The 26,009-nt window shown below is 44.6% G+C and overlaps 1 protein-coding gene across 1 annotated transcript in view; it reads right to left on the reverse strand.

Annotated features, from left to right (window-relative positions):
- The window catches only part of ACSBG1 (acyl-CoA synthetase bubblegum family member 1), a 64,354-nt gene extending 45,432 nt beyond the window's left edge, over positions 1 to 18,922 (reverse strand). The window contains exon 1 of the mRNA XM_043921683.1: positions 18,751 to 18,922. Within this exon, the coding sequence (XP_043777618.1) occupies positions 18,751 to 18,830 (80 nt within the window). The 5' untranslated portion in view covers positions 18,831 to 18,922. The remainder of the gene's footprint in view (positions 1 to 18,750) is intronic.
- Between the last annotated feature and the right edge of the window lie 7,087 nt (positions 18,923 to 26,009).

Genomic DNA, 26,009 nt, shown 5'->3' on the forward strand with positions numbered 1-26,009 from the left:
ACTGCAGCCATGAAATAAAAAGATGGTTGCCCCTTGGAAGAAAAGCTATGACCAACCTAGACAGTATATTAAAAAGCAGAGACATTACTTTACCAACAAAGGTCCATCTAGTCAAAGCAATGGTTTTTCCAGTCTTCATGTATGGATGTGAGTTGGACTATAAAGAAAGCTGAGTGCCAAAGAATTGATGCTTTGAACTGTGGTGTTAGAGAAGACTCCTGAAAGTCCCTTTGACTGCAAGGAGATCCAACCAATCAATCTAAAGGAAATCAGTCCTGAATATACATTGGAAGGACTGATGTTGAAACTGAAACTCCAATACTTTGGCCACCTGCTGCGAAGAACCAACTCATCGGAAAAGACCCTGATTCTGGGAAAGATTGTAGTCAGGAGGAGAAGGGGATGACAGAGGATGAGATGGTTGGATGGCATCACCAACTCAATGGACATGAGTTTGAGTAGGCTCCAGGAGTTGGTGATGGACAGGGAAGCCTGGCTTGCTGCAGTCCATGGGGTCGCAAAGAGTCAGACACAACTGAACGACTGAACTGAACTAAACTGAATTGCAGTCCCAGGTATCACAAGAGGGAGATAGAGGGAGATTTGACAGGCACAAAAGAGAAGAAGGCAGTGTGAGCACAGAGCAGAGACTGGAGTGGTATAACCACAAGCCAAGGGTAGATGTTGGTAGAGGAAAGAAGAGGAAAAAGGAAAGAGGCAAAGAAGAGGGGATTCTCCCCTACAGCCTCTGAAAGGAGCACAACCCTGCTGACACCTTGATTTTAGCCCCATGAAACTGATTTCAGACTTCTGCCCTCTAGAATTGTGAAAGAATAAATTTATGCTGTTTTAAACCACTAAGTTTATGGTGATTTGTTACAGTGGCAATAGGAAACTAATACAGCAAATGAAGAACATAGGTCTGCCAACAACCTTATATAAATGAGCTTGAAAGAGGGTCTTCCATCCAGATGAGTGTTACCCTGGTTAATATCTTGAGTGTAACCTCATGATAGACCCTAAGCTAGAACCACTTAGCTAAGTTGCTCCTGAATTACTGACCCATAGAAACCATGAGAAATAATAAGGGATTGTTGTTGGCTTGAGGCACTGCAGTTTTGAGTTGTTAAGCAGCAAGAAATAACCACAACATATTCACTACAAGAAATGCTATAAGAGTTTATTCAGGTTAATGGGAATTACACCAGATGAAAACATGGATTTGTTAGGAAAAGCACACTGATTGAAATCGCCCACCCTGGCCAGGCACCATAGTAACCATATGCATGAGTTGTTTTATGACAGGAGGTCCTGGTAAGGAACATGGAACTAATAAACCTCCACCAACCAGAAGAGTTCGGGAAAGGTCAAAAGGAGACACCACATGTTTGACCACTTCCCAGCATCCCTTTTCTCTGGCATCCATCTTGGCTGAACAAGGCGTGCACCACCAGGAAGGACTCTGAGTCAGAATGATTGGCTAAAGATAACCTGGAAACTAATCCCATCACTATAAAACCCGAGACTATAAGCCATGTGACAGAGCTGTTCTCCTGGTTTCCCTTAACCTGCTGGTCTCCGCCCGGGTGCCCTTTCCCAGTAAAACCTCCTGCTTTGTCAGCATATGTGTCTCCTCAGACAATTCATTTCTGAGTGTTAGACAAGAGCCCAGTTTTGGGCCCTAGAAGGGGCCCCCCTTCCTGCAACAAATGGCGACTCTGGCGGGGACTCTTCTTTGCTGCGACTGACATCCTGACCACTTGGGGTACTCAGGGGCCAGCTTGCCTGCCAATGGACCAGACCCAGCGGCCGCAACTGGGACCCTTTTGTCCCTGGTCTCCTCCTGATGCAGACAACTGGCCAGAGTGCCCCGACTGGTGGGGAACAAGAGACTTCATTGACCTCTCTTCCCTTCCCTCTCTCTTTCCTCTCCTTAACCCTTCCAATGCTTCCCCTTTTTTCTAGTCCCCGGGTCCTGGACGCAGAAATCTGGTCGAAAGGCCTCAGCCTGGGCTGAGCATTGGAGACTGATCACCTCCTCTTGGCAGAGAACTCGAATTCTGGTTCTGTTCTGGTCTGGTTTATGGTAGGGCCAAGTTCCAGTCCTCCCTTCTCTGGAGGCCCAGGGTAAAGTCCCGAAACACCTGGGTATCTGCAGATGGCAGGAGACGTCTGTAAGGCTACCCTTTTTGCCCCCTCTGCTACCTCCTCCCCCTTCTTCTTTCAACCTGGTTTCCTTTCCTCCCTTTGAAATCTTTGAAGACCTGAGATATTTTCCTTTACTCTGTTAGTACTTGGATCTGAAGTTCTATGTCTCTCTAGGAGGTTTTCTGAGAGACTGTATGCTTGTATTTAAGGGAGTGGCTGATGAAGACTTACTAGGTTTATATGTGTTTTAACTCTGTGCTCCGCATTGTGATTTTTGATGGCCATTTGCTTTGTCTGGCCACCATTTGGTTTAGACTTACCACCATTTTGTTAGAACTTGATTTTCCCTGTGCCTTGAGACCAGGGCTCTCAGGAACAATTATCTAGACCATCTCTAACTCCTGAGACTGAGGAAAAATGGGAAAACACCTTTAAAAATTTTATTTATTCCAACTGTTTTTTTATAAACTAGTAAATTTTATATTGTAATACCTAATTCATGACTTAACTTAGAAAATGAACCTAGATCTTGTTTTGTGTCTGTCTAAATATGTCTTGGTATGATTTGGCTCTGGGTAATATTTTTTAGGTTAATTTGCAAAAGAGATCTATTTAATTGGCTTAAAGAAAGGTAAACATTTACAAATCAAATAATTCTAAATTAAACAATAAATTCCAGGTTCATGTGAAATGGTAAATATTCAGTATTAAATACCTGATATTAATGTTTGTTTGTTGATCTATCTAATATAGACATATCTTAGAGTAATTAACATTAAGTAGAATATTTTCATTGTACCTAGGTTTAATATAAGTTAAGTATTATCATATCTGTTACAAGTTTGTCAACAAGGAAATTACCTCGAGTGAAGAAACTTCTAAAAAAAAATGTAAATGAGATATGAGCTTTTAGATAAGCTCTATTATGAATAATTATGCTTTAGGAATATCTGTCTAAAATAGTCTCTCCAGATTGGGGTAACTTGAATTTCTAAGGGTTGTGCTAAATTAAGTGTTGGAAGAATATTGAATAGTTAGGTCATTGCCAAATAAAATAGACTTTGAAACATTTACTACTAAACTCTTCTACAGAAAAACTAAAGAGATTTGGGACTATAAATGAATAATGTTTGGTGCCATCCTAAAATGTTTTAAGAAAGCAAGGGTTTTAGAAATTTTTACTGGTATTTATGCTCACCAATCTATAAAATGCTAATATAAAAGTTAGTTCTTGGTTGCTAAAGGAAAGTAGGAAGTGTGTTTTCAGTAAAAAAAAAAAAGATGAAAAATACTAAAAAAAGTTAGGCATGATCAGGATTTTTAAAAAATTGGATTAAAATTAGTTATATAAATGGATTTTTTTAGGAATGACACAGCCATAGGAAAACTGGTTAGAGCCAAAACTGGTTAGGTCCAAGATGGCAGAGTCAACTTTCACTAGACCTTGAGCCTTGGTATATACACTCATCCCTATCATGACATATCAACAAGCCAAATGATACACCCATCAACATTGACTAAATCTGACCAAATGTTCTAAACCCTTTTAATTGATTTTTTTGACAAAACTTCCTAAACTAAATTCTTTTGAAGTTCCTTTGACCTCTAGCTAACTTTGGGGTGCTTCAGAGGGCCACTGAAACATCCCAAAGAGAGAAACTAAACTATGTTTATTTGGTTGGCTAAATTACATGAAAAATATTATCAAATGAGTAATAAATCCTCTCATGTTATAATGTATGGTAAATATTACTGATATAGATATCCTAGAAATTATATGGAGCTCTTAACATTCTGATATGTCCTAATATTCTAATGAAAAACCTGATGACTTCACAAAAGTTAACAAAGGACTGAATGAACCAGTGAATATGCTTATAACTTTTATGGTTTCTATCTGAAAAACTACATGTTTGAATCTTGTGTTTTCCAGGAATAGGGAAAACCTTCCTCTCAAACTAATTATGACAATAATTTGGTAAAATTCTATGTTATAAACAAAACAATTTTATTTTCTCTCTACCTGACTCCTCCAGAAATTGGAAACTCTTAGGTTTCCAGTAAGTTTATCAAATGAGTTAGGAAGGTTGTCTCACTAACAGGTACAAAAACCTCAAGGAATTTTTGAGACCTTAAAAAGGAAGAATTCACCTAAATTTGTTAGGTGAAATCTGTGATAAGCCTTTGGTGTGAGTTTCCCAGCCTTGTTTTATTTTAAAAGTTCTGTCTGAGACTCTATAAACATTTCAGCAAAATAAAAAGTCTATGATCAATTATGGTTATATAAATTATCAGGCCAAAATTAGTGACAGCAGACCTATTTTGCAAACAAACTAGCCTTAATTTGGTTATATTTGATAAAAATGAGGGTAATTTTAGGGAGAAAAAGATTTTTCAATAAATGTTAAATCCCAGTTTGTTAATGGAGATCTGCATCTAGTAAGACTCATTTCTTGGATAGTTCTTTTCTGTTAACATGATATTAATGTAAAGTTTAATTGAATTCTTAAAGAACACCCTAAGTTTGCTTCTGAAGCTTATCTCAGTAACCTATCTTTGGATGAAGATCAGATGCCTCATGACCTGCAACCGGGACTAGAACAAGACATAATTTAAGGGACGGTCTCCAACCTGGATGGAAGGACATTTTTATAAGGTACTCTTAACTAGCTCATGCACAATGAAACTGAAGGGAAATTATTAATTCCCACTTCCAAAGGCCCCTACACTGGACTGGTCTATAGAGAAGACAGCTGACCTGATCTCACCTTAAAATGATGCTCAAACAGAGGAGAAACTACACTACACCAGGATGAGAAGATGACAACATCAGAGGTAGACTGCTTGCCCAAGATGCTGGACCTGATTCATATGATCATTTATAATGTTTTCTTGACTTCTTAGACCTTTGTATATAAATCAAATACTTTTCTATCATAGGCCTGATCCTATGCTAGTTTTAGAAATCAATCCAGTTGTTGGGTTTGTGACCAATTACCTGTATCTAGTTCTGGGTTACCTTGGTAAATTTCTCTACTACAAGGCTTTAACTGGTTGGCCCTGAGAAAATTTATTTAAAAAAAATTATAGTCATATTCAGGTCACTATTGATATTACTAGATGGGACCCCCTCACCAGGCCAATTAATAATGCCTGCCCTGACTGTGGCCATAAATTTAAGCTTTCTTCTATTACTCAAGCTCAATCAGAACAACAAGCAAAGTTTCAGCAAAGGAGGAAAAAATCTCCCACAATTATGGGATGGATTTGTATAGATAACACCAGGCTATGGTAATTTAGGTTTTAAGTCTCCTTTATGTTGGAAACAATTAAATCATACTAAGAAATAGAGGAAAACAACAGAATTGGAAAGATTAGAGATCTCTTCAAGAAAATTAGAGATACCAAGGGAACATTTCATGCAAAAATGGGCTCAATAAAGGACAGAAAAGATATGGACCTAACAGAAGCAGAAGATATTAAGAAGAGGTGGCAAGAATACACAAAAGAACTGTACAAAAAAAATCTTTGTGACCCAGATAATCACAATGGTGTGATCACTCACCTAGAGCCAGACGTCCTGGTATGTGAAGTCAAGTAGGCCTTAGAAAACATCACTACGAACATCACACTAGTGGATGTGACGGAATTCTAGTTGAGCTATTTCAAATCCTAAAAGATGGTGCTGTGAAAGTGCTGCACTCAATATGCCAGCAAATTTGGAAAACTCAGCAGTGGCCACAGGACTGGAAAAGGTCAGTTATCATTCCAGTCCCTAAGAAAGGCAATCCCAAAGAATGCTCCAACTACCGCACAATTGCACTCATCTCACACGCTAGTAAAGTAATGCTCAAAATTCTCCAAGCCAGGCTTCAGCAGTACGTGAACTGAGAACTTCCAGATGTTCAAGTCGGTTTTAGAAAAGGCAGAGGACCAGAGATCAAATTGCTAACATCCGCTGAATCATCAAAAAAGGAAGAGAGTTCCAGAAAAACATCTATTTCTGCTTTATTGACTATGCCAAAGCCTTCGACTGTGTGGATCACAATAAACTGTGGAAAATTCTGAAAGAGATGGGAATACCAGACCACCTGACCTGCCTCTTGAGAAACCTGTATGCAGATCAGGAAGCAACAGTTAGAACTGGACATGGAACAACAGACTGGTTTCAAATAGGAAAAGGAGTACGTCAAGGCTGTATATTGTCACCCTGCTTGTTTAACTTATATGCAGAGTACATCATGAGAAACGCTGGGATGGAAGAAGTACAAGCTGGAATCAAGATTGCCAGGAGAAATATCAATAACCTCAGATATGCAGATGACACCACCCTTATGGCAGAAAGTGAAGAGGAACTAAAAAGCCTCTTGATGAAAGTGAAAGAGGAGAGTGAAAAGTTGGCTTAAAGTTCAACATTCAGAAAACTAAGATCATGACATCTGGTCCCATCACCTCATGAGAAATAGATGGGGAGACAGTGGAAACAGTGTCAGACTTTATTTTGGGGGGCTCCAAAATCACTGCAGATGGTGACTGCAGCCATGAAATTAAAAGATGCTTCCTCCTTGGAAGGAAAGTTATGACCAACCTAGACAGCATATTAAAAAGCAGAGACATTACTTTGCCAACAAAGGTCCATCTGGTCAAGGCTATGGTTTTTCCAGTAGTCATGTATGGATGTGAGAGTTGGACTGTGAAGAAAGCTGAGCACCAAAAAATTGATGCTTTTGAACTGTAGTGTTGGAGAAGACTCTTGAGAGTCCCTTGGACTGCAAGGAGATCCAACCAGTCCATCCTAAAGGAGATCAGTCCTGGGTATTCATTGGAAGGACTGATGCTGAAGCTGAAACTCCAATACTTTGGCCACCTCATGCGAAGAGTTGACTCGTTGGAAAAGACCCTGATGCTGGGAGGGATTGGGGACAGGAGGAGAAGGGGACAACAGAGGATGAGATGGCTGGATGGCATTACCGACTCGATGGGCAGGAGTTTGAGTGTACTCCGGGAGTTAGTGATGGACAGGGAGGCCTAGCGTGCTGCGATTCATGGGGTCACAAAGAGTCGGACACGACTGAGTGACTGAACTGAATTGAACTGAAGATAATCAGTCTAGTAACACTAAAAAACTGAGCTATGTGCCTTATAGACAGTGCCAATATATAATTTCCCTGGAAGATAAAATTTCGTACAGAGTATACTAAGTCAGATGACCTGGGATATACTGGGCTACATCTAATGGAAGCTCTTAACTTAAGTCTTACTTGTGACTTTACTAATATTGCTAGCTATGTTATTTGTATTTCACCTGTTTTACAAAATTTCTGTTTCTTACACTGCCAAATGTGTGACTGAGGCCTCTGATAAAATAATATACAGTTCTGTGTGAGACCGATGATGGTAACAGTGTAACTCTAGATATGGGAAGAAGCAACAAGAAGGAATGTTTTCCTGGATGGCCTAGTCCAGTAACAGCACATTGAGTGGCCTGTCAACAAAATCTTTGCCAAACCTGAGAATGGACATTCTCAGCACCATGAGATAAAATGGTCATGAAATGCCCCCCTCAAAATCATGGGCAAATTTATGAACCAAAAGGGACTCTGCCAACTGAAAACTGACACTTGCCATCTATGTCTACAAAGATTAAATCATGGCCACTGCAACTGCTGACTATTGACTCCCCTGAAAGGAATTCAGGGTGAAAATCAGGAATGAGGCACTCTGCGCTCTGGGAAAAACTGACAGAACAGGCCTTCGGATAATTAGATCTTTTCAGAAGATTTTATGAGTCACAATTCTTGCATCTTCTCATATCTAGAGAAACACTGACATCATTAATGGTGACATCTGCTTTGGCTATTAAGGAAAATTTACATTAAAAGTCAAAATAGAGTAGCTATGGTTCAGACATCCTGGGAAATAACTAGATGATACTATGGGTATAATTTCAGACTAGACGTTGTACTGTTAAACACTTTCTAAGTGACTTTCTGATTTCTGAGTTGTGTCAGGCTTAGATGCCACCATTCTCGAAACAAGGTCTGCTGGAAACTAGTAACTGCAACGTTACTTTTTATAAAACTAGGCAACTGGCTACCTGGCTACAAGTCTCCCCGAAGTGCCAGGTCCAGACTGGGTTTCAGGCCTATTGTTCTAATAAGAAATGAGATTTATTTTGTCTATTAAAATTCCAGTTATCCCTCCTCCAGCTACTTCTAATTGGGTCTGTTACAACAAAATGGCAGACCAAGGGATTGAGATTTTAATCATACAAGGCTCAGATCTAGGACTTGGAACTCAGGAATACTTCCAATTCAGTGTCTATTCTCCAAGCTGAGGCAGTCCTATGCCCCATTTTGACAGGAAGTTATCGCAGACATAGTTGCCCAGGTCCCTAAATTAAAACTGAGCAGGACTCTGTGGGGCTCTTGGGTACAGATCCGTTCTGTATTTTCCATTTCTTGTCTGTAGAATATAGGCTTCATTCAGCCTCCTTGACCTTCTCTGAGTTCCAATGGGTGGATTCAAACAATTGCTAATCAGGGAAGAGAGGGGTTACAGAAACAGAGGAGAAACAGTCAAATGGTGGCATAGCCTTGAGACAGGGTTCTGGTTCCTACTCAAAGAAATATGCATAACAATGTCTTTAAGTTCTTCTACAGAACTGGAGCCCCCATCTAGGTGTAGGATGGTAACTTCAGACTAAACACAAGATTCTTGGAGCACAGCTCTGTTGCCTCACCACCAACCAATCAAAAAAAAAAAAAAAATCACAAACCCTGCAGCCCTCACCCCAAATGTTGCCTCCTGTTTCTGGGGACCAGTGATGACCATCCTATAGTCTCCTGTTTGGCCCCTGTCTATTTCATCTCTAAGAGGAGCCAACAGTTTCAAACTGAAGTGCGGTTATTACAAGGGTGAATGCTGGTTTCAGTCAAGACAAAAAAATACCTTGACTTAGATAAGGTAGAAAGAGACTTCTGCTCTGCTAGGTAGGCCTATGGCCATGCACAGCAGGAAGAAGTTACAGATGAAAGAGACCTCTACCCCAATTTCCAAGAAATATCTTGAGTATGAAGTCTCTCAGGGGGAAGTTGTTAGGGGAAGCACACTGATTGAAACCGCCCTCCCTGGCCAGGCACCATAGCAACCATATGCATGAGTTGTTTTATGACAGGAGGTCCTAGTAAGGAACATGGAACTAATAAGCCTCCACCAACCAGAAGAGTTCGGGAAAGGTCAAAAGGAGACAACACATGTCTGACCACCCCCCAGAATCCTTCTCTCTGACATCCATCTTGGCTGAACAGGGCGTGCACCACCAGGAAGGACTCTGAGTCAGAATGATTGGCTAAAGATAACCTGGAAACTGATCCCATCACCATAAAACCCGAGACTGTAAGCCATGTGACAGAGCTGTTCTCCTGGGTTCCCTTACCCTGCTGGTCTCTGCCCGGGTGCCCTTTCCCAATAAAATCTTTTGATTTGTCAGCATGTGTCTCCTCGGACAATTCATTTCTGAGTGTTAGATAAGAGCCCAGTTTTGGGCCCTGGAAGGGGTCCCGCTTCCTGCAACAGATCTACAAGAGGGAGTAAAGATCACTGGGAATGCTAAATACATTAGAAACAAGGCAAGGATGTCTGCTCTTACTGTCTCTATTCAGTGTTATATCGGAGGTCCTAGTCAGTGCCACAAGGCAAGACAGATTAAAAAGTGAAATGATTGGAAGCAAGTAGAAGAAATAAAGCTATCTTTTAAAATAGATAACACATTTGTATGCATAAAAAACCCAAAGGAATCTACCCCCCAAAAAAGCACTAGAACTAGCAAATGTAATTAAGATCACAGGATTCAAGATCAATATTTTCTTTTAAATCAATTGTATTTCTATACAAGCAACAAATGATTAGAAAATTAATTACAAAATACAATTTACATAGTATCAAAACCCATACAATTCTAAGGAACAAGTTTAGGAAAAAAGTATGTAAGACATCTACACTGAAAACTACAATTCATAGCTGAGAGAAATCAAAGATCTAAATAAATGGAAATACATACCAAGTTCATTGATCAGGAAATTCTCCCCAGTTTGAAACGTAGGTTCAGTTTGTTCTCAGTCAAAATTCCAACAGTCTTTTTTTGTTGACACTGACTTGTTTAGTTGCTAATTCTTGTCTGACTTCTTGTGACCCTATGGACTATATAGCTGGCTAGGCTCCTCTGTACACGGGATTTCCCAGGCAAGAATACTGGAGTAGGTTGCCTTTTCCTTCTCCAGGGGATCTTCCTGAACAAAGGATGGAAGCTGAGTCTCCTGCATTGGCAGGCGGATTCATTACCTCTGAGCCACCAGGAAAGTTCCATCACTAGATAATTCTAAATTTTGCATGAGAATACAAAGGAGCTATTGTGTGGACTTCCCTGGTGCCCCAGTGGCTGACTCTGCAACGAAGGGGTCCCAGATTTGATCCCTGATCAGGGAACTAGACCCCACATGCTGAAACTATTATGGAAATGAGTGGGGGCAGGAAGGGGCGGGTCCAGATGCTTGCCCCTCAAAAGCCAATAAGCAGGCCAGGTTGGTGAAAGGGAAAGTTTGCTTTATTTCAGGTGCTGGCAACTGTGGGGGGAGGGTGGTGGATATCTGTCCAAAGGTTGACTCCTTCCCCTGACAAGCACAGGGTGAGAGCATTTATAGAGAGAGTAGGGGATGCTGTTACACGCAGAAACAACATAGTCATCTCTAACAGTCATCTTCAGTTGGTCATCAGTGGTCTGATTAGCATCATCTTAGGTACAGGTTTAGGTACAGTTAATCTTCAGTTCTGGGGTACACGCGTTCCCATTTCTTTGCAGTTAATTCTCAGAATTATGGCAGCTCAAGTCCTGGTTACAGTCTGGTCATCATGTAGTTAACTTCTCCACCTGGGGTTTTGGTATCTATAAGACAGCTCACGGGATATGGCTCAGAATATTATCTACAGCCCTTGAGAAAGAACTAAAGGTCCTTGACTATGCTTAATGACTACATTATTATCATTTATTCTCCTTAGACTGTTTTCCTTTGTTTCAGTATTTCTCACTTCTCTGATTAAACTTATTCTTTGACTAAAGTTTTCCACAGGCAAAAGCAAGGCAAAGAACATTATGGGGGGGGGGGGTGGGGGGCAAGGACCATACAGTCCTGATCTGTTTCAAAACTCTTAGTTTTGAACTAAGAGTTCAAACTAATTCGAGCTCTTAGTTCGAATGACACTACTAAAGATCCTGCCTGCCACAACTAAGATCTGGTGCAGCCAAATAAATAGATAAAAATAAATATTAAACAAGCAAACATAAAAACCAAAGGAGCTATTGTGTTATTAACCCATTATACTATAACAAGCATCCCCAAGTGTAGTGACTTTTTAAAAATAGGCATTTATTATCTTACATTTTCCATGGGTTAAGAATCTAGGTTTAGCTGAGTGCCTCTGGCTCAAAAACTCTCATGACGTTGTCATCAAACTGTCAGTCTCAGCTGAAGGTTTAACTCATGGGGTTGTGGGCAGAACTCAGTTCCTTGCAGGTTGTTGGGCTGAGGATCTCAATTCCTCACTGGCTGATGGCCAGGGGTCTCCCTCAGGTCTTTGCCACCTGGGCCTCTCCCTCAGAGAAAGTAAGTAAGAAAATGAGAGAGAGCAGTAAAAATGAAATCCTGGTCTTTTTATAACCATATCTCTGAAGTGAAATCCCATCACTTTTGCCACATTCTGCTTCTTAGAAATAAGTTAGTAGGTTGGTCCCCATTCAAGGATATGGAATCACACAAGAATCCAAAAGGCAAGAGTCACTGAGGAACATCTTAGAGGCTGTCTACCACACCCAGGATAGCCAAAACAATCTTGTTTAAAAAAAAAAAAGGAACAAAGTTGAAAGACAAACACTACTTGATGCAAGACCTAGTATAAAGCTATACCAATGAATACAGTGTGGTACTGACATAAAGATAGAAAAATAGTTTAGTGGAAGTAAATCCAGAAATAGACTCATACATGTAGCCAGCTGACATTTATTTTTAAACAAAGGGGCCATAACAATTTAATACAGAAAAAAAAATCATTTTCAACAAAGGGCATTTGAAGAACTGGATAAATATGTGGGGAAAAAAGAAAATATTAAATTGAGATGGATCATGGGCCTAAATATAAAAACTAAAACCATAAAGCTTCTTGTAGAACATATAGAGGAAGAGTTCTATGTGTTCATAGAGGGACTGATATCAGGAGAAATCTCTACAAATCAATAATAAAAGGTTTAATAAAAAAATAAATAAAAGGTTTAATAATAAAAGCCCAATTACAAAATGGGCTAAAGTTTTGGATAGATACTTCACAAAAGAAGATGCAGAGATGACCAACAGGCACATGAAAATATGTTCAACATCATTATCAGGGAAATTAAAATTATAATGAGATACCACCATTCACTCACCAGAAAAGCTATAATTAAAAAAGAGTAGCAATAGTTAATGATGACAAAGATATGGAGCAACAGAAACTTCTTGTGGGGATGCTAGGACCACTTTGGAAAACCTTTGGTGGCTTCCTTATACATGTATTTGTTGTTCAGTTGCTAAGTCATGTCCAACTCTTTGCGACCCCAAGGACTGCAGCATGCCAGGCTTCCCTGTCCTTCCCTATCTCCTGGAATTTGCTCAAATTCATGTCCACTGAGTCGATGATGCTATCTAACCATCTCATCCTCTGCTACCCCCTTCTCCTGCCTTCAATTTTTCCCAGCATCAGGGTCTTGTCCAATGACTTGACTCTTCACATCAGAAGACCAAGGTAGTGGAGCTTCAGCTTCATCATCAGTTCTTATAATGAATATTCAGGATTGAGTTCCTTTAGGATTGACTGGTTTAATCCCCCTATATGTATACCTATCTTTTGACTGGACATGGAACAACAGCTTGGTTCCAAATAGGTAAAGAAGCGTGTCAAGGTTGTGTATTGTCACCCTGCTTATTTAAATTATGCAGAGTATATCATGAGAAATGCCAGGCTGGATGAAGCACAAGCTGGAATCAAGATTGCTGGGAGAAATATCAATAACCTCAGATATACAGATGACACCACCCTTATGGCAGAAAGTGAAGAAGAACTAAAGAGCCTCTTGATGAAAGTGAAAGAGGAGAGTGAAAAAGTTGGCTTAAAACTCAACATTCAGTAAACTAAGTTCATGGCATCCGGTCCCATCACGGGAAACAATGGAAACAGTGACAGACATTTTGGGGGGCTCCAAAATCACTGCAGGTGGTGACTGCAGCCATGAAATTAAAAGATGCTTGCCCCTTGGAAGAAAAGCTATGACCAACCTAGACAGTATATTAAAAAGCAGAGATGTTACTTTGCCAACAAAGGTCCATCTAGTCAAAGCTATGGTTTTTCCAGTAGTCATGTATGGATGTGAAAGCTGGACTATAAAGACAGCTGAGCACCGAAGAACTGATACTTTAAACTGTGGTGTTGAAGAAGACTCCTGAGAGTCCCTTAGACAGCAAGGAGATCTAACCTGTCAATCTTAAAGGAAATCAGTCCTGAATATTCACTGGGAGGACTGATGCTGAAGCTGAAATTTTGGCCACCTACTGTGAAGAACCAACTCATTTGAAAAGACCCTGATGGTGGGAAAGATTATAGGTAGAAGGAGAAGGGGATGACAGAGGATGAGATGGTTGAATGGCATCACCGATGCGATGAACATGAGTTTAAGCAAGCTTTGGGAGTTGGTGATGGACAGGGAAACCTGGCATGCTGCAGTCTATGGGGTTGCAAAGAGTTGGACATGACTGATTGACAGAACTGAACTGATCTTTTGATACAACAACCTAGAGACTTCTCCAATGAAATGAGTATATATGTCCACAAAAAACCTTATACAAGAGTGTTTGCAGTAGCTTTATTCATAAAATCTCCAAACCAGAAACAACCCAAACACCCTCAACAAGAGAACGGATAAACAAATTGTGGTATAGCCACATGACAGCATTCTACCCAACAGTAGAAAAGCACCACTACTACTGAAACACTTCACAACATGGAGGAATCTTGTAGACACTGTGATTAGTGAAAGGAACCAGGCATAGAAAAGCACATACAGTGGATTCCATTCGTATGATGTTCAAGATCAGACAGAACAGTGTCTTTTCAAATTTAGTTATTTGAGGATGAGTGGGGGTGAAAATCGACTAGAAGGAAGCACAGAGAACATTCTGGAGTGATGAAAATATTTTATATTTCAATCGAGTTGTTGATTACATGGGTAAATACTTTTTGTCAAAAGTCACCTAGTGAAAAATTTGCTTCCATTAATAAAAAAACACAACCCATTACATTTTGCAGATGTAAATTCTTATGTTACAGCTTCTTGGGGCTAGAATCCATGCTAGGTCCTAGATGTCCTTGACATGGTCATACCCTTTGCAGTTTCCAAAGTACCTTTCTAGCCCTGACTTCAAATGTTCCTCACAGGCTCCTTTGCAAGGAACCAGGGCTGCCTGTGGAGGAGGGCGATAGAGCCAGGACCCAGGGGGCACACATAGAACCAAATGGGATACAGGACTTTCTCCCACCACTCCCCTGTCTTTTGCAGGGACAAAGAGTTAAGGAGTGAGCTCCCCGTCCCTGGAGGTATTCAAGTCAGGGTAGGTTGATAATATGTAAATGTTGGGTTAGACTCAATGACCTAAAGAAAAACCTCACTGGCCTGAGAGGCTGCCAATAGGGAACTTGCCTGGGGACAGAGTGAGTCAGCTTCCAGTTCAGTGTTCTGACTCCAGGCCAGCTTGGGTTCTGCTGTTCCCAGTTAACAACTCTGTAGCCCCTGCAAAAACTCTGCACTGGCCTGGGTTGACCTGCATCCTGAAGGCATCCAGATCTGTATTCAGATGTCTGGGACAGGGTTATTTTACCCTAGGGACTCCGATTTCTGGGATTTGCTCTGCCCTTTATCCTAGGACTCTTGACCTTGCCTTCCAGTGGTACTTATAATATACTCCCATGTCCTCTGGGACAATATTTATGCAGCAATAAATATTACATATTTTTGAGTTTGAAGACTACACTGCTGTTATTTATTTATTTTTTTTTAAATTTTGGCTGTACCAGGAAGCAAGTGGCATCTTAGTTCCTCAACCAGTGATCGAACCTGCACACTATGCATTGGAAGCACAGAGTCTTAACCACTGGACCACCAGGGAAGTTCCAACAAGAAATAATCTTGAATAGATGAATGTATACTTATGGAAACTGATAAATAGCAAAGAATCCAAAATATGAGAAAGAAAGAAATTCTACTACAATAACCATTTTTTGTATCATGGGGAAGTGAAGGGAAGGAAGTTGGGAAAACTGGAAGGCCCTGGATATTCCATATTCTTAAGGATGCCTGTATAATTTTCATAGTATTTGCATTGTGATTGTTTGTTCCTCCCAGACTTGCATATCCCAGAGATGGGGAGCTCACTCCCTATCACCTACAGGAAGCTTTAGTAGTGAGAGCGGCCTTCTTCACCAGGCTTGCAGTAGCCTCCTGTGCCTACCCCACACCCCTGACTCCAAGGGGTCTCTTCTCTGCACCTAGTCTTTGAGCAGGCAGAGCTGGGAAAGGCAGCTGTGAGTCCAGGAATATGGTTAGTTCAGAGTTCACTGTCCTTCGCTGGGCCACACTCAACTCTGCAGGTTCCCTTCTTCTGGCATCTACCTCCAGCCCACCCAACTCCAGCCTGTATTCACCGCTGCCAGAGCCACCTCCACAAACTAGGCTCTTCTTCTGCTTCTGCTGCATCCATGCCTCCCAAGTCTCCTCTTTGCCTCTTCTTTTGACTCTGGTGGCCCCTGGTCTGGCCACACCAGCCTATCCAGACCTAGCAGTTCAGGCGGTTAGTCTGGCCCAATCTAACTGGTCTAAAGGCCACCTTAACCCTTCCACAACCACACCTTCTATCCACAGAACGTTCCTGCCTGCCACCAGGGCATTCATGGCCCTTCAAACCCAGGATGAACTGTCCCCTTCTCTGGTTCTTTTAAAGCCCTTCCTCCAACTTGGGCTTCTTCCAGCTCAGGGAGGCTGGTGTCTCTACTGGACCAAGAGTTTAACAGGACTCTGGACATATCTGATGGGTACTCCTGATGGATGGCACAGTCTACAACTGTGGCCTCAAAGGACACAGAGCACAAGCTGCCAGGTCAGCATCAGACCCGCCCTAGCTCCAGCCCCACAGAGGCTCCTTCCCTCCAGCCCTGCAAGTGGTGTGATACAAAAGGAAACTCATTTGGGTGAGCCTGGCATGCAAACCCTCCTCTGCTCTCAGTCTTCTGCTCCCCAATATCTGGCCTTCCTTCTGAAACCCTGGGAAGGGGAGAGGGGGAAAGATAAGGCCTCTCCCAGACTACTGGAGGAGTGAAGACCCACCCTCCCCCAGGAGCAGCAGCCTGCCAGGGGCCACAAGGCCAGGAGAGATGGGCCAGCCTGAGATGGAGCCCTGTGCTCCTGGGGCCGGCCTGGAGGGATGAGGAGCATCACAGCCATGGTAATGGCTTCTGACTTTAGGACATGTTAAACAAGGGTTCAAAGCTCCTTCCTCCGGCTATTCTGCAAGGTCTAGGAGGTTTACTGTGCCTGTGAGGGGTGGCCCTTGTGCGTTTGGAAGCATTTCATACACACCAGCTGATAAGGCTCTGCACAGATTTTCTGCAAGGTCAACAGAGGTCAGGCTTTTGTCTTCCTTTGAACAGAGAGTGATAACGATAATCAGAGAAGCTAAACAACTTACCCAAGGTTGCTAAGCAAGAAAGCAGAGGGGGAATGACCTTCTGAGTTTTCTGCCCTCTCTTCCCTCATAGGCCCCCTCACATATCTACCATTCCTGGCTCTGCGTCCCTTTCATAGAGTCTGCAAAAGAGGCCCCCGCCTCTGTGAGCCCATTCCCCAGGGTAAGGGAGCTCCAGCCAGCCCACTTGAGTCCTATTGACCCTCTGCGTGTGGCCCACGTCCAGGGAGGGGGCTGGACCTTAAGTTCTTGGAGGACTTGCAGGTAAGGTGCCTCTGCTTCTGGGAGGAAAGGAGCCCACTCTGGGCTCTCTGGAGACCCAGGGCTGGGCCCAGACCCTCAGCCTTGGGGTTTGGGGGGGTGGTCCCTCTGTCTGTCAGTCACATTGACATTTCTTTCATTTGCTCCATCTTTCCTTCCTCATAACTCCCATGAGAACAATGGCCATTCACTCTATAGCTCAAACACCGTCAAATTCTCCCCAGAGGGCGCAGACCCTGGCATTTCTCCCTTGTCCTTCTCCGCTTCTGCCCTGCGCACTGCAGCCAGCCAACCTCACCCCTCCCTGAGCTCCCCATCTTTCTTCTTCTCACCATCCCAATGCTGTTCCCTCTGCCCGCATGGCTCTTCCTCTCTGAATGTCAGTGCCCTCCTGGCCATCCAAGGCCTGTCTGATGTTCGGGACTTTCCTGATGGTCCAGTGGCTAAGACTCCACGTTCTCAAAGCAGGGGGCCTGAGTTCAACCCCTGGTCAGGGAACTAGATCCCACATGCTGCAACTAAGAGTTCGCACGCTGCAACTACAGACCCTGCATGCCACAACTAAGACCCAGTGCAGCAACCCTCCCCAAAACAAACAAAATAGTCCACTGTTAGAAGCCCCTCTCTCCTCCTCTGGGCCTGTACCCCTCCTGGGCACAGATCACAGGCATCTGGAGGTCTGTGTGTCTGCCTTCTCCCTGTACTCTTGTTGGGGAATCGTGGGGCCAGGACTGGGTTCCAACTTCTCAGGATCCCCCATCCGTGAAGGAGGAGGACCTAGGCCAGAGTGGGCACTGGTGATGACTGACAAATTGAATCTGCTTCCTCTGGATCACAGGTTGTGCTCAGTCGTTTCCAACTTTGTGAACCCATTGGGGTGCGCCCGCCAGGCTCCTCTGTCCATGGGGATTCTCCAGGCAAGAATACTGGAGTGGGTTGCTATGCCCTCCTCCAGGGGATCTTCCCAACCCAGGGATTGAACCCAGGTCTCCCACGTTGCAGGTGGATTCTTTACTGACCGAGCCACCACAGAAACCCAGATTAGTAGAATACATACAGCAGAAGGGCTTTGGGGAAACTTCAACCCCTGCATTCATGTCTAGACAGGGAAGTTGCAGCCCAGAGAGGGGCAGGGACCCACCAAGCTCACACAGCAAGCTGGGGCCAGACTCTCTGGCTTTCCCCTGTCCTTGTCTGACCTTGACCCCACCTGCCAAAGTTCCCCCTTGAGGATACAGGGAAACATTCTTATTGTCTGCTAACTTCTTCTTCCTCCATCCAGCTGCAGCCACCTACTCATGCCCTCATTCTTCGGTTGAGCCCCTCTGAGCCACGCAGGGAAGTATACATGTCCCACTCCAGGGCTTATCCCATGTAGTGATCATCCAGACCCTTTCTTTCGTTTCCTAGATGAAGAGACTGAGGCTCAGAGAGTGAAGCAGCCTGCCCAGGGTCACACAGCAGAGTCAAGTCCAAAACTCGGCCACGGGCTCAGTGGACAGAGACCCGACCTCCGACTTACCTGGTTCCCAAGTTTTCTTGGGTGGTCCCCAGGCTCGCATCCAGCAGGCTCTCCTGCGGGGCTGCTCTGCTGTCCGGCATGCTGGGGTTCTAGAGGGGACAGCTGCGTCCAGCTCCAGAACTGTGTGGCACCAACCTCAGGCATCTGCCAGAGAGAGCGGTCTCCCTCTGCCTGGGAGGTTGGCCTTGATGGGGCAGGGGGGCGGGCCTGGGGCCGGGGGAGGCGGCGACTGCAGTGGCCCAAAGAGACCCATTTCCTCTCCATTTTTAGACACTCAAAACACTCCTCAACGGTGAAATTGCTCAAGATTAAAACTTTCCTTTTCTTTGTGGCTTTGTTTTCACTCAAGACGAGAAGAATTTCAATGAAGCCAGTGTTCTTTTTCATGCAAATCTGCTCTGGTTATCCCAGGAAGTCTGGCCAATGGGCTCAGGGCTTCTGGGTCCCCAGAAAACCTCCTCACTGGCTTTAAGAGGCCATGTCAGAGCACAAGGGGTTCTCAGCACCAGTCTGGATTCAGATCCTGCAGTAGCTGCTAACCTCACCCCGCAAACCTGCCTCACTGTCAACACAGCACCCAGGAAGGTGTTGTGTCTCAGCCCACCTCCCCAAGGCTCTGCACTGAAGGCTGGCGCTCTGATCAGGACCCATGGCTCCTGCCCTCAAGGAACCCCAGTCTGGGGGAAGGAGAGAGACATTGCCAACCCTGAGGACTACGGTATAGTTGACAGAAGCATTTGCACAGAAGCAGATGTAATAAAGGACCCAGGGGCGTGACCACCAGGGCCACCTAGTAGAAGTGTGGATCTGCTCCTTCAGCTAAAGGAAAGAAGGTGTTGATGGTGGGTTTGCAGGCATCTGTAAACAGATGTGGGAAATTCACGTAGGGCAGGGCGAACTGAGGGCTTTCTCGGAATACCAGGAATCTCCTCCCTTGGGCAGTCCTTGCCAGAACAAAGTACCGTGAACTGGGTGGCTTAAAAGAGAAATGTATTCTCTTACAGTTCTGGAGGCCAGAAGTCTGAAATCAAGGTGTCGGCAAGGCCTTGCTCTAAAGGCTCCAGGAAAGAGTCTTTCTTTTTCTCTTCCGGCTTCTGGCTCCCAGCAATCCTTGAGGCTCCTTGGCTCATAGCTGCATCTGTCCAATCTCTGCCTCTGTCTTCACGTGACTGTCTTCCCTCTCTGTGTCTTTGCCCCTATAACCCCTTAAGGACGATAGTCATTAGACTAGGACCCATCTTCATCCAATATGACATCATCTTAAAAAATTATATCTCTAAAGACCTTATTTTCAAATAAGGTCACATTCCAAGGCTCTGGGTGGGCATGACTTCAGGGGGAACATAATTCTGCGAATATAAACTGTCTACAGGAGGCATTGGTGGAGATTCCTGCAAGATGTCCCCAAAAGTGGTTAGTAGGTTCATCTGGATCACGGGTAATGCTCTCTTAACTGGTGGATGCAGGTGGTTGAGAAAGAGTTTGTCAGCATTCATGAAAATTCGGGGCATGGACCCCAGGGTGCTGTATCCCAATATATCGAAGGCACATTAGACAGGAGGCCTGAAGTCTGGCTTTGAGGCCTGAATCTTCCACTCACCTCTTCTCCCTGTGACCTTGGGCAGGCCCTCTGTCCCTCTCTGGGCCTCGAATTGACTATTCGGATCACAAGGGTGATGACTTGGAGGGTGGCCAAGGTGGCTGCCAGCTCCAACTGGACATGAGAAGGTGATGGGCCAAGTCATGCTCATGGGCTGACTGGTTATGCCGAGAGGGACATCATTGTGAGTGCTAAGTGGCGAGTCCCCACCCAAGGGGATACTGAATCAGAGAAAAAAGACATCTAATTCTTAAGCTCAAAAGCTTTGCTTAAGATGAAAGCCTGAAAAGGTTTGGAAAGATGTACTATGTGGCAGAACAAATTCTCCCTCCCCCAACCCCGTCCCTCAGATTCTTAGGGATCTTGAGAGCTGAGAAGGGAAGAGACTTCAAAAAGGAAGCCAGACCCTGAGTGGGGCTCAGAGAGCATCCCTAGGGTATATTTCCTGAGCAGTAAGAAGAGAAGGAGTCAGTAGGGCCTGAGGCTTCCCAAGAAAGTGACAAGGCCCTAGAGCATGAGGCACAGGCCACAGAGGAGGAGATGGTCCCTGGGCACCGGAACCAAGAGGGCCTGGGCGGCCCCCCTCAAGGCAGCAGTGGAGCAAGGGCAGGGTCCACATGAGCAGAGGGCAGGGTCGGTGTGCTGGCCACAGAGGCTGATGGGAGAATGGGCACTCAGTGGGCCCGGCGGGAAGGGCTGACCCCACCTGAGGCCCCAGGACCACAGATCTCATACAGAAGGGGTGGGACAGGGAGCAGCAAAGTCTGATTTCGCTGAGCTTTAAAAACAGTTACCTAACTTCATTTGAAAAAGTGTCTATAACCAAGTGCTGGTTAGCCTGCCTTGCCACGGATTCCCTCTCCATGGGCTCGGTCCCCTGGGAGCTGACCTGTATGGGCATCTCCGAGGTCCCTGGCCTCTGGTCGAGTTAGGCCAATACAGACAGCAGCGGAACGGAGGGCCGATAGAAAGAGGTTGGGAATTTGATTCCTCTTGCTCTCTCCCTGCTGGCTGCAGTTTTGGCAGCAGCTTCATCCTGGTCCTGGCAGCTGAAGGTCCTGTCTGACCTCCTGCCCAGACAGCTTGGGACCTCAGGAATGGTCCAACTCCCTGCTGTGGCTTTCCCATCCTTTGTGGCCCCCTTAACTCGGCCCTCCCCTCTCTAACTGCCCCTCTGAATGGGCCATCTCTTTCTTTATGAGGACCCTCACTGATAAAGCAGGAACACAAAATGTACAAAGGGAGTTGATTGTTTAACAGGAACAAAGTTTCCTTTTTGAGGGATGGAATGTTTTAGAAGTAGATAGAGGTGCTGGCTACACAAAATGGTGAATGCACAATATGACACAGAATTGTGCACCTTTAAATCACTTTATGTGATTTTTTTCTCAATAAATTTTTTTTCTTAAAAGAGGCACAGAGAACTTCACAGTGAAAAGTGTGAAGTTTCCTTCCATCCTTCTCCCTCCTTTGCTCACCCATTTCTTCTCCCAGAGTCACCACTGTTAAAACTTGCTCTTGCATCATTCTAGAAGTATTCTAGGGGCTTCATCTGTGACTTAGAGGTAAAGAATCTGTCTGAAATGCAGGAGACATGGGTTTGATCTCTGGGTTGGGAAGATTCCTTGGAGGAGGGCATGGCAAGCCACTCCAGTATTCTGGCCTGGAGAATCCCACAGACAGAGGAGCCTGGCAGGCTGCAGTCCATGGGGTCACAGAGTCATGACTGAAGCAACTGAGCACACAGGCATGCAGAAGTATTCTAGACATATACAAATGATAACACAGCATACAGTTTTGTATCTTGTTTCTCATACTTGACAATGTTCTCTGGTGAATCTTTCCTATTGTATTGAGGGCTTTCCAGTTCTTTTGTTGGGATGTACAGCATTGCATGGATGATCTGGTCGGGATGCATTTAATCTGTCCTGTGCAATGAACACTGAGGTTGTTTTCAGTCTTTTGATGAAACAAACAACCTTATTTCTGCACCATATTGAGTTGGTCTAGCTCTAAGATAAATCCCTAGAAGTGGAACCGCTGGGACTTGACTTAAACTGGAAAATGATAGGTTTTTTTGTGAAATGGACACATTAATTATTCTGTCATAGGAGGAATGGGGAAGAGATTTTAAAAATTCATGGAGTTACAGAAAAATAAAGTTTTGATTTTGCCTACATGAGTTTGTTGACTGGGAATATCTGTTCCTTCTGTGTGTGTGTGTGTGTGTGTGTGTGTGTGAGGCTAAAATGTTTTCTGCATCAGCTGGAGGGCTCTCCTCTTGCTCTGGCTGCATGGGGGGCAGGGGAAGTGGTTGCTGGCTGGGAACTCTAGAGATCTCTAGGATGCTCTGGGGGCCAAGGGCATTGCATTGTAAGGAGGGCCCAGGATGGTATGGGTGTTCTTAACTAGACTCTGGGAATCCCCGTGAGTCACCAGGCAATGTTGTGTGTGTGTGTGTGTGTGTGTGTGTGTGTGTGTGTGTGTGTGTTTGCCTTTTTTTTGGAAATGGCTCCTAGCTTTTTGTAGACCCTCAGAATTTTTATCTGACAGTGAGGAACCACAGGAAGTGGGAAACCCTAAACTTCACATTTAAACAGATCCGAGTTCAAATTCTGCATCTTCTGCTCATGACCTGCATGACCTTGGGCTAGGGCCCCACCTCTCTGAGCCTGCGTGCGTGAGTGCTAAGTCACTTCAGTCGTGTCCAACTCTGTGCAACCCTATGGACTGCAGCCTGCCAGGCTCCTCTAACCAAGGGATTCTCCAGGCAAGAATACTAGAGTGGATTGCCATGCCTTTCTCCAGGGGATCTTCCCAAACAAGGGTCAGACCTCTCTGAGTCTGAGCTTTGTCATAGTGATGGGGGTCAGTAATCAATGCTTCTTAGAGTTGTGGGTAAGGACTAGAAGGCTGGGGAGACGAGGTGAGTCAGGGCTTTCTTGAGGCACTGCTATATTTCTGATGATAATCTGGTACCTACTTCTCTGCCTCCTTCCTTCCCCCAAGGGCCTGGTGGGCACCACGTTCCCTCCGCTGGTCCACACTAAGGCAGAAACAGAGGTTCCCAGAAACATCTGACCTAGATCATGTTGATGCAAAGGAGTGCACAGAACCAGTTGTTCCTCCCCCTGAGATTAGATAAGAAAAGAGAGGAGGTGGAGTGAGAGTTGAGGGGGTACACGGGAAGGCAGGAACTAGAGGGATTCAGGACAGGGTGTGCTGATGGGGGAGCCCCAACCCCATCAGATGTGGATGACCAGCCTGTGTGTCCTGGGCCCCCGTGAGCCTCCCTGAGCAGTGGGTCTCAGATTACACACCTCCCCTGCCCCAGCCAGGGCTGAGGCCTCAAAGGCCTTGTTCTGAGTGAAGTCTGAAAGCATACTGCACTCTGCCAGAACCGTCTAAGGCTTGTCTTATCAGAACAGAAGCCAAAGTCCTCACGCTGGGCCACGGGGCTCCCTGACCTGGCCCTGACCCCTTCTCTGAGCTCACCTCCTACAACACCTCCCGCCTGCCTCGCTCCCCTCCCCGCTCACTGGCCTCCATGTTCTACCTCCTGCGCACAGACTTTAGACAGGTTGTTCCCTCAGCCTGGGACACACTGTCCCGACGTATCGTCTAACTCCCTCTTCATCCCTTCAGCATTCCCTCAGATAACCACCTTCTCAGTGAGGCCTTCCCCAACCACCGCAGCTAAACCCATACCCCCACCCAGCACCCCACTCTCTTTCTGTTTATTTTTTCTCCATGCCTTCACCATCACCTCATTTCAGGATACTCTGTGCATCAACACCTATCTGTCCACTAGGATGCAGGCTCCTACAAGGCAGCAATTCTGTCTCTTTGGTTCCTTTCTCAAAAACAACGCCTAGTATTACTATCTATAAAATGGACAACTAATAAGAACCTCCTGCATAGCATGGGGAACTCAATACTCTGTAATCGCCTATACGGGAATAGAATCTAAAAAACGAGTGGATAAATGTACACTGATCCATTTTGCTATGCACAGAAGATAACAGGACATTGTAAATTAGCTATACTCCAGTAAAAATTAACTGAAAAACATAATTATACAACTGCTTAAAACTGGGTTCCTAAAAAGAAGGCTTGTGAGGTCATTTTGGAAAACAAAATGTAACCTTTCCACTTCAACAAAAGAAAACAAAGCAGTGCCTGGTAGAGGGTAACTGCTAAATAAATGGTGGTCAAATGAATGACTTTTCGAAAAAAGTGTGGCATGTAGTTGCTTTGCAATGTTGTATTTCTGCCGTACAGCAAAGTGAGTCAACTGTATGTGTATATGAAAGTGAAAAGTGTTAGTTGCTCGGTCGTGTCTGACTCTTTGTGGCCCCATGGACTGTAGCCCGCCAGGGTCCTCTGTCCGTGGAATTCTCCAGGCCAAGAATACTGGAGTGGGTAGCCATTTGCTTCTCCAGGGCATCCTCCCAACCCAGGGATCGAACCCAGGTCTCCTGCATTGCAAGCGAATTCTTTACTGTCTGAGCCACCAGTGAAGCCTCATGTGTGTGTGTGTGTGTGTATATATCCTCTTTTTTGGATTTCCTTCCCACTGAGGTCACCACAGAGCACTGAGTGCAGTTCCCTGAGTTATGCGGTACGTTCTCATTGTGTGTTAGTCACTCAGTCCTGTCTGACTCTTTGCGACCCCACGAAGTGTAGCCCACCAGGCTTCTCTGTCCGTGGAATTCTCCAGGCAAGAATGCTGGAGTGGATTGCCATTCCCTGCTCCAGGGGATCTTCCCGAACCAGAGATCGAACCCTGGTCTCCTGCATCGCAGGCTGATTCTTCACTGTTTTAACTACAGGGGGGTCCTTGTGTTCTCATTAGTTATCTGTCTTATATGTGCTGCGCTGAGGCTGTGCTTGGTCACTCAGTCATGTCTGCTCTTTGCGACCCCGTGGACTGCAGCCCGTCAGGCTCCTCTGTCCATGGGGATTCTCCAGGCATACTGGAGTGGGTTGCCATGCCCTCCTCCAGGGGATCTTCCCAACCCAAGGATTGAACCCAGTTCTCCCGCAGTGCAGGAGTGTTCTTTACTGTCTGAGCCATGAGGGAAGCCCCAAGAATACTGGAGTGGGTAGCCTATCCCTTCTCCAGGGGAACTTCCCGACCCTGGAGTAGAACTGGGATCTCCCGCATTGCAAGAGGATTCTTTACCAGCTGGGCTACAGGGAAGCCCATATATGTCTATCCCAATCTCCCAATACATTCCACCCCGCCTTTCCCTGCGTAGTGTCCATACATTTGTTCTCTATGTCTGTATCTCTATTTCTACTTTGCAAATAGGTTCATCTGTACCATTTTCTAGATTCCACTTATATGCATTAGTAAACAGTATGTGTTTTTTTTTTTTTCTGACTTCTTTCTGTGTGACAGTCTCTAGGTCTATCCATGTCCCTGCAAATGGCTCAATTTCATTCCTTATGGCTGAGCAATAATCCACTGTATATACGTATGTACTGTATCTTCTTTATCCATTCCTCTGTTGATGGACATTTAGTTTGCTTCCTGGTTATTGTAAATAGTGCTGTTAATAAACATTGGGGTGCATGTATCTTTTAGAATTATGGTTTTCTCTGGGTAAATTCCCAGGAGTGGGTTTCTGGGTCATACGGTAGTCCTGTTTTTAGT

The sequence above is a fragment of the Cervus elaphus genome, chromosome 13 (assembly GCF_910594005.1).
Source record: "Cervus elaphus chromosome 13, mCerEla1.1, whole genome shotgun sequence".
Lineage (NCBI taxonomy): Eukaryota > Metazoa > Chordata > Mammalia > Artiodactyla > Cervidae > Cervus > Cervus elaphus.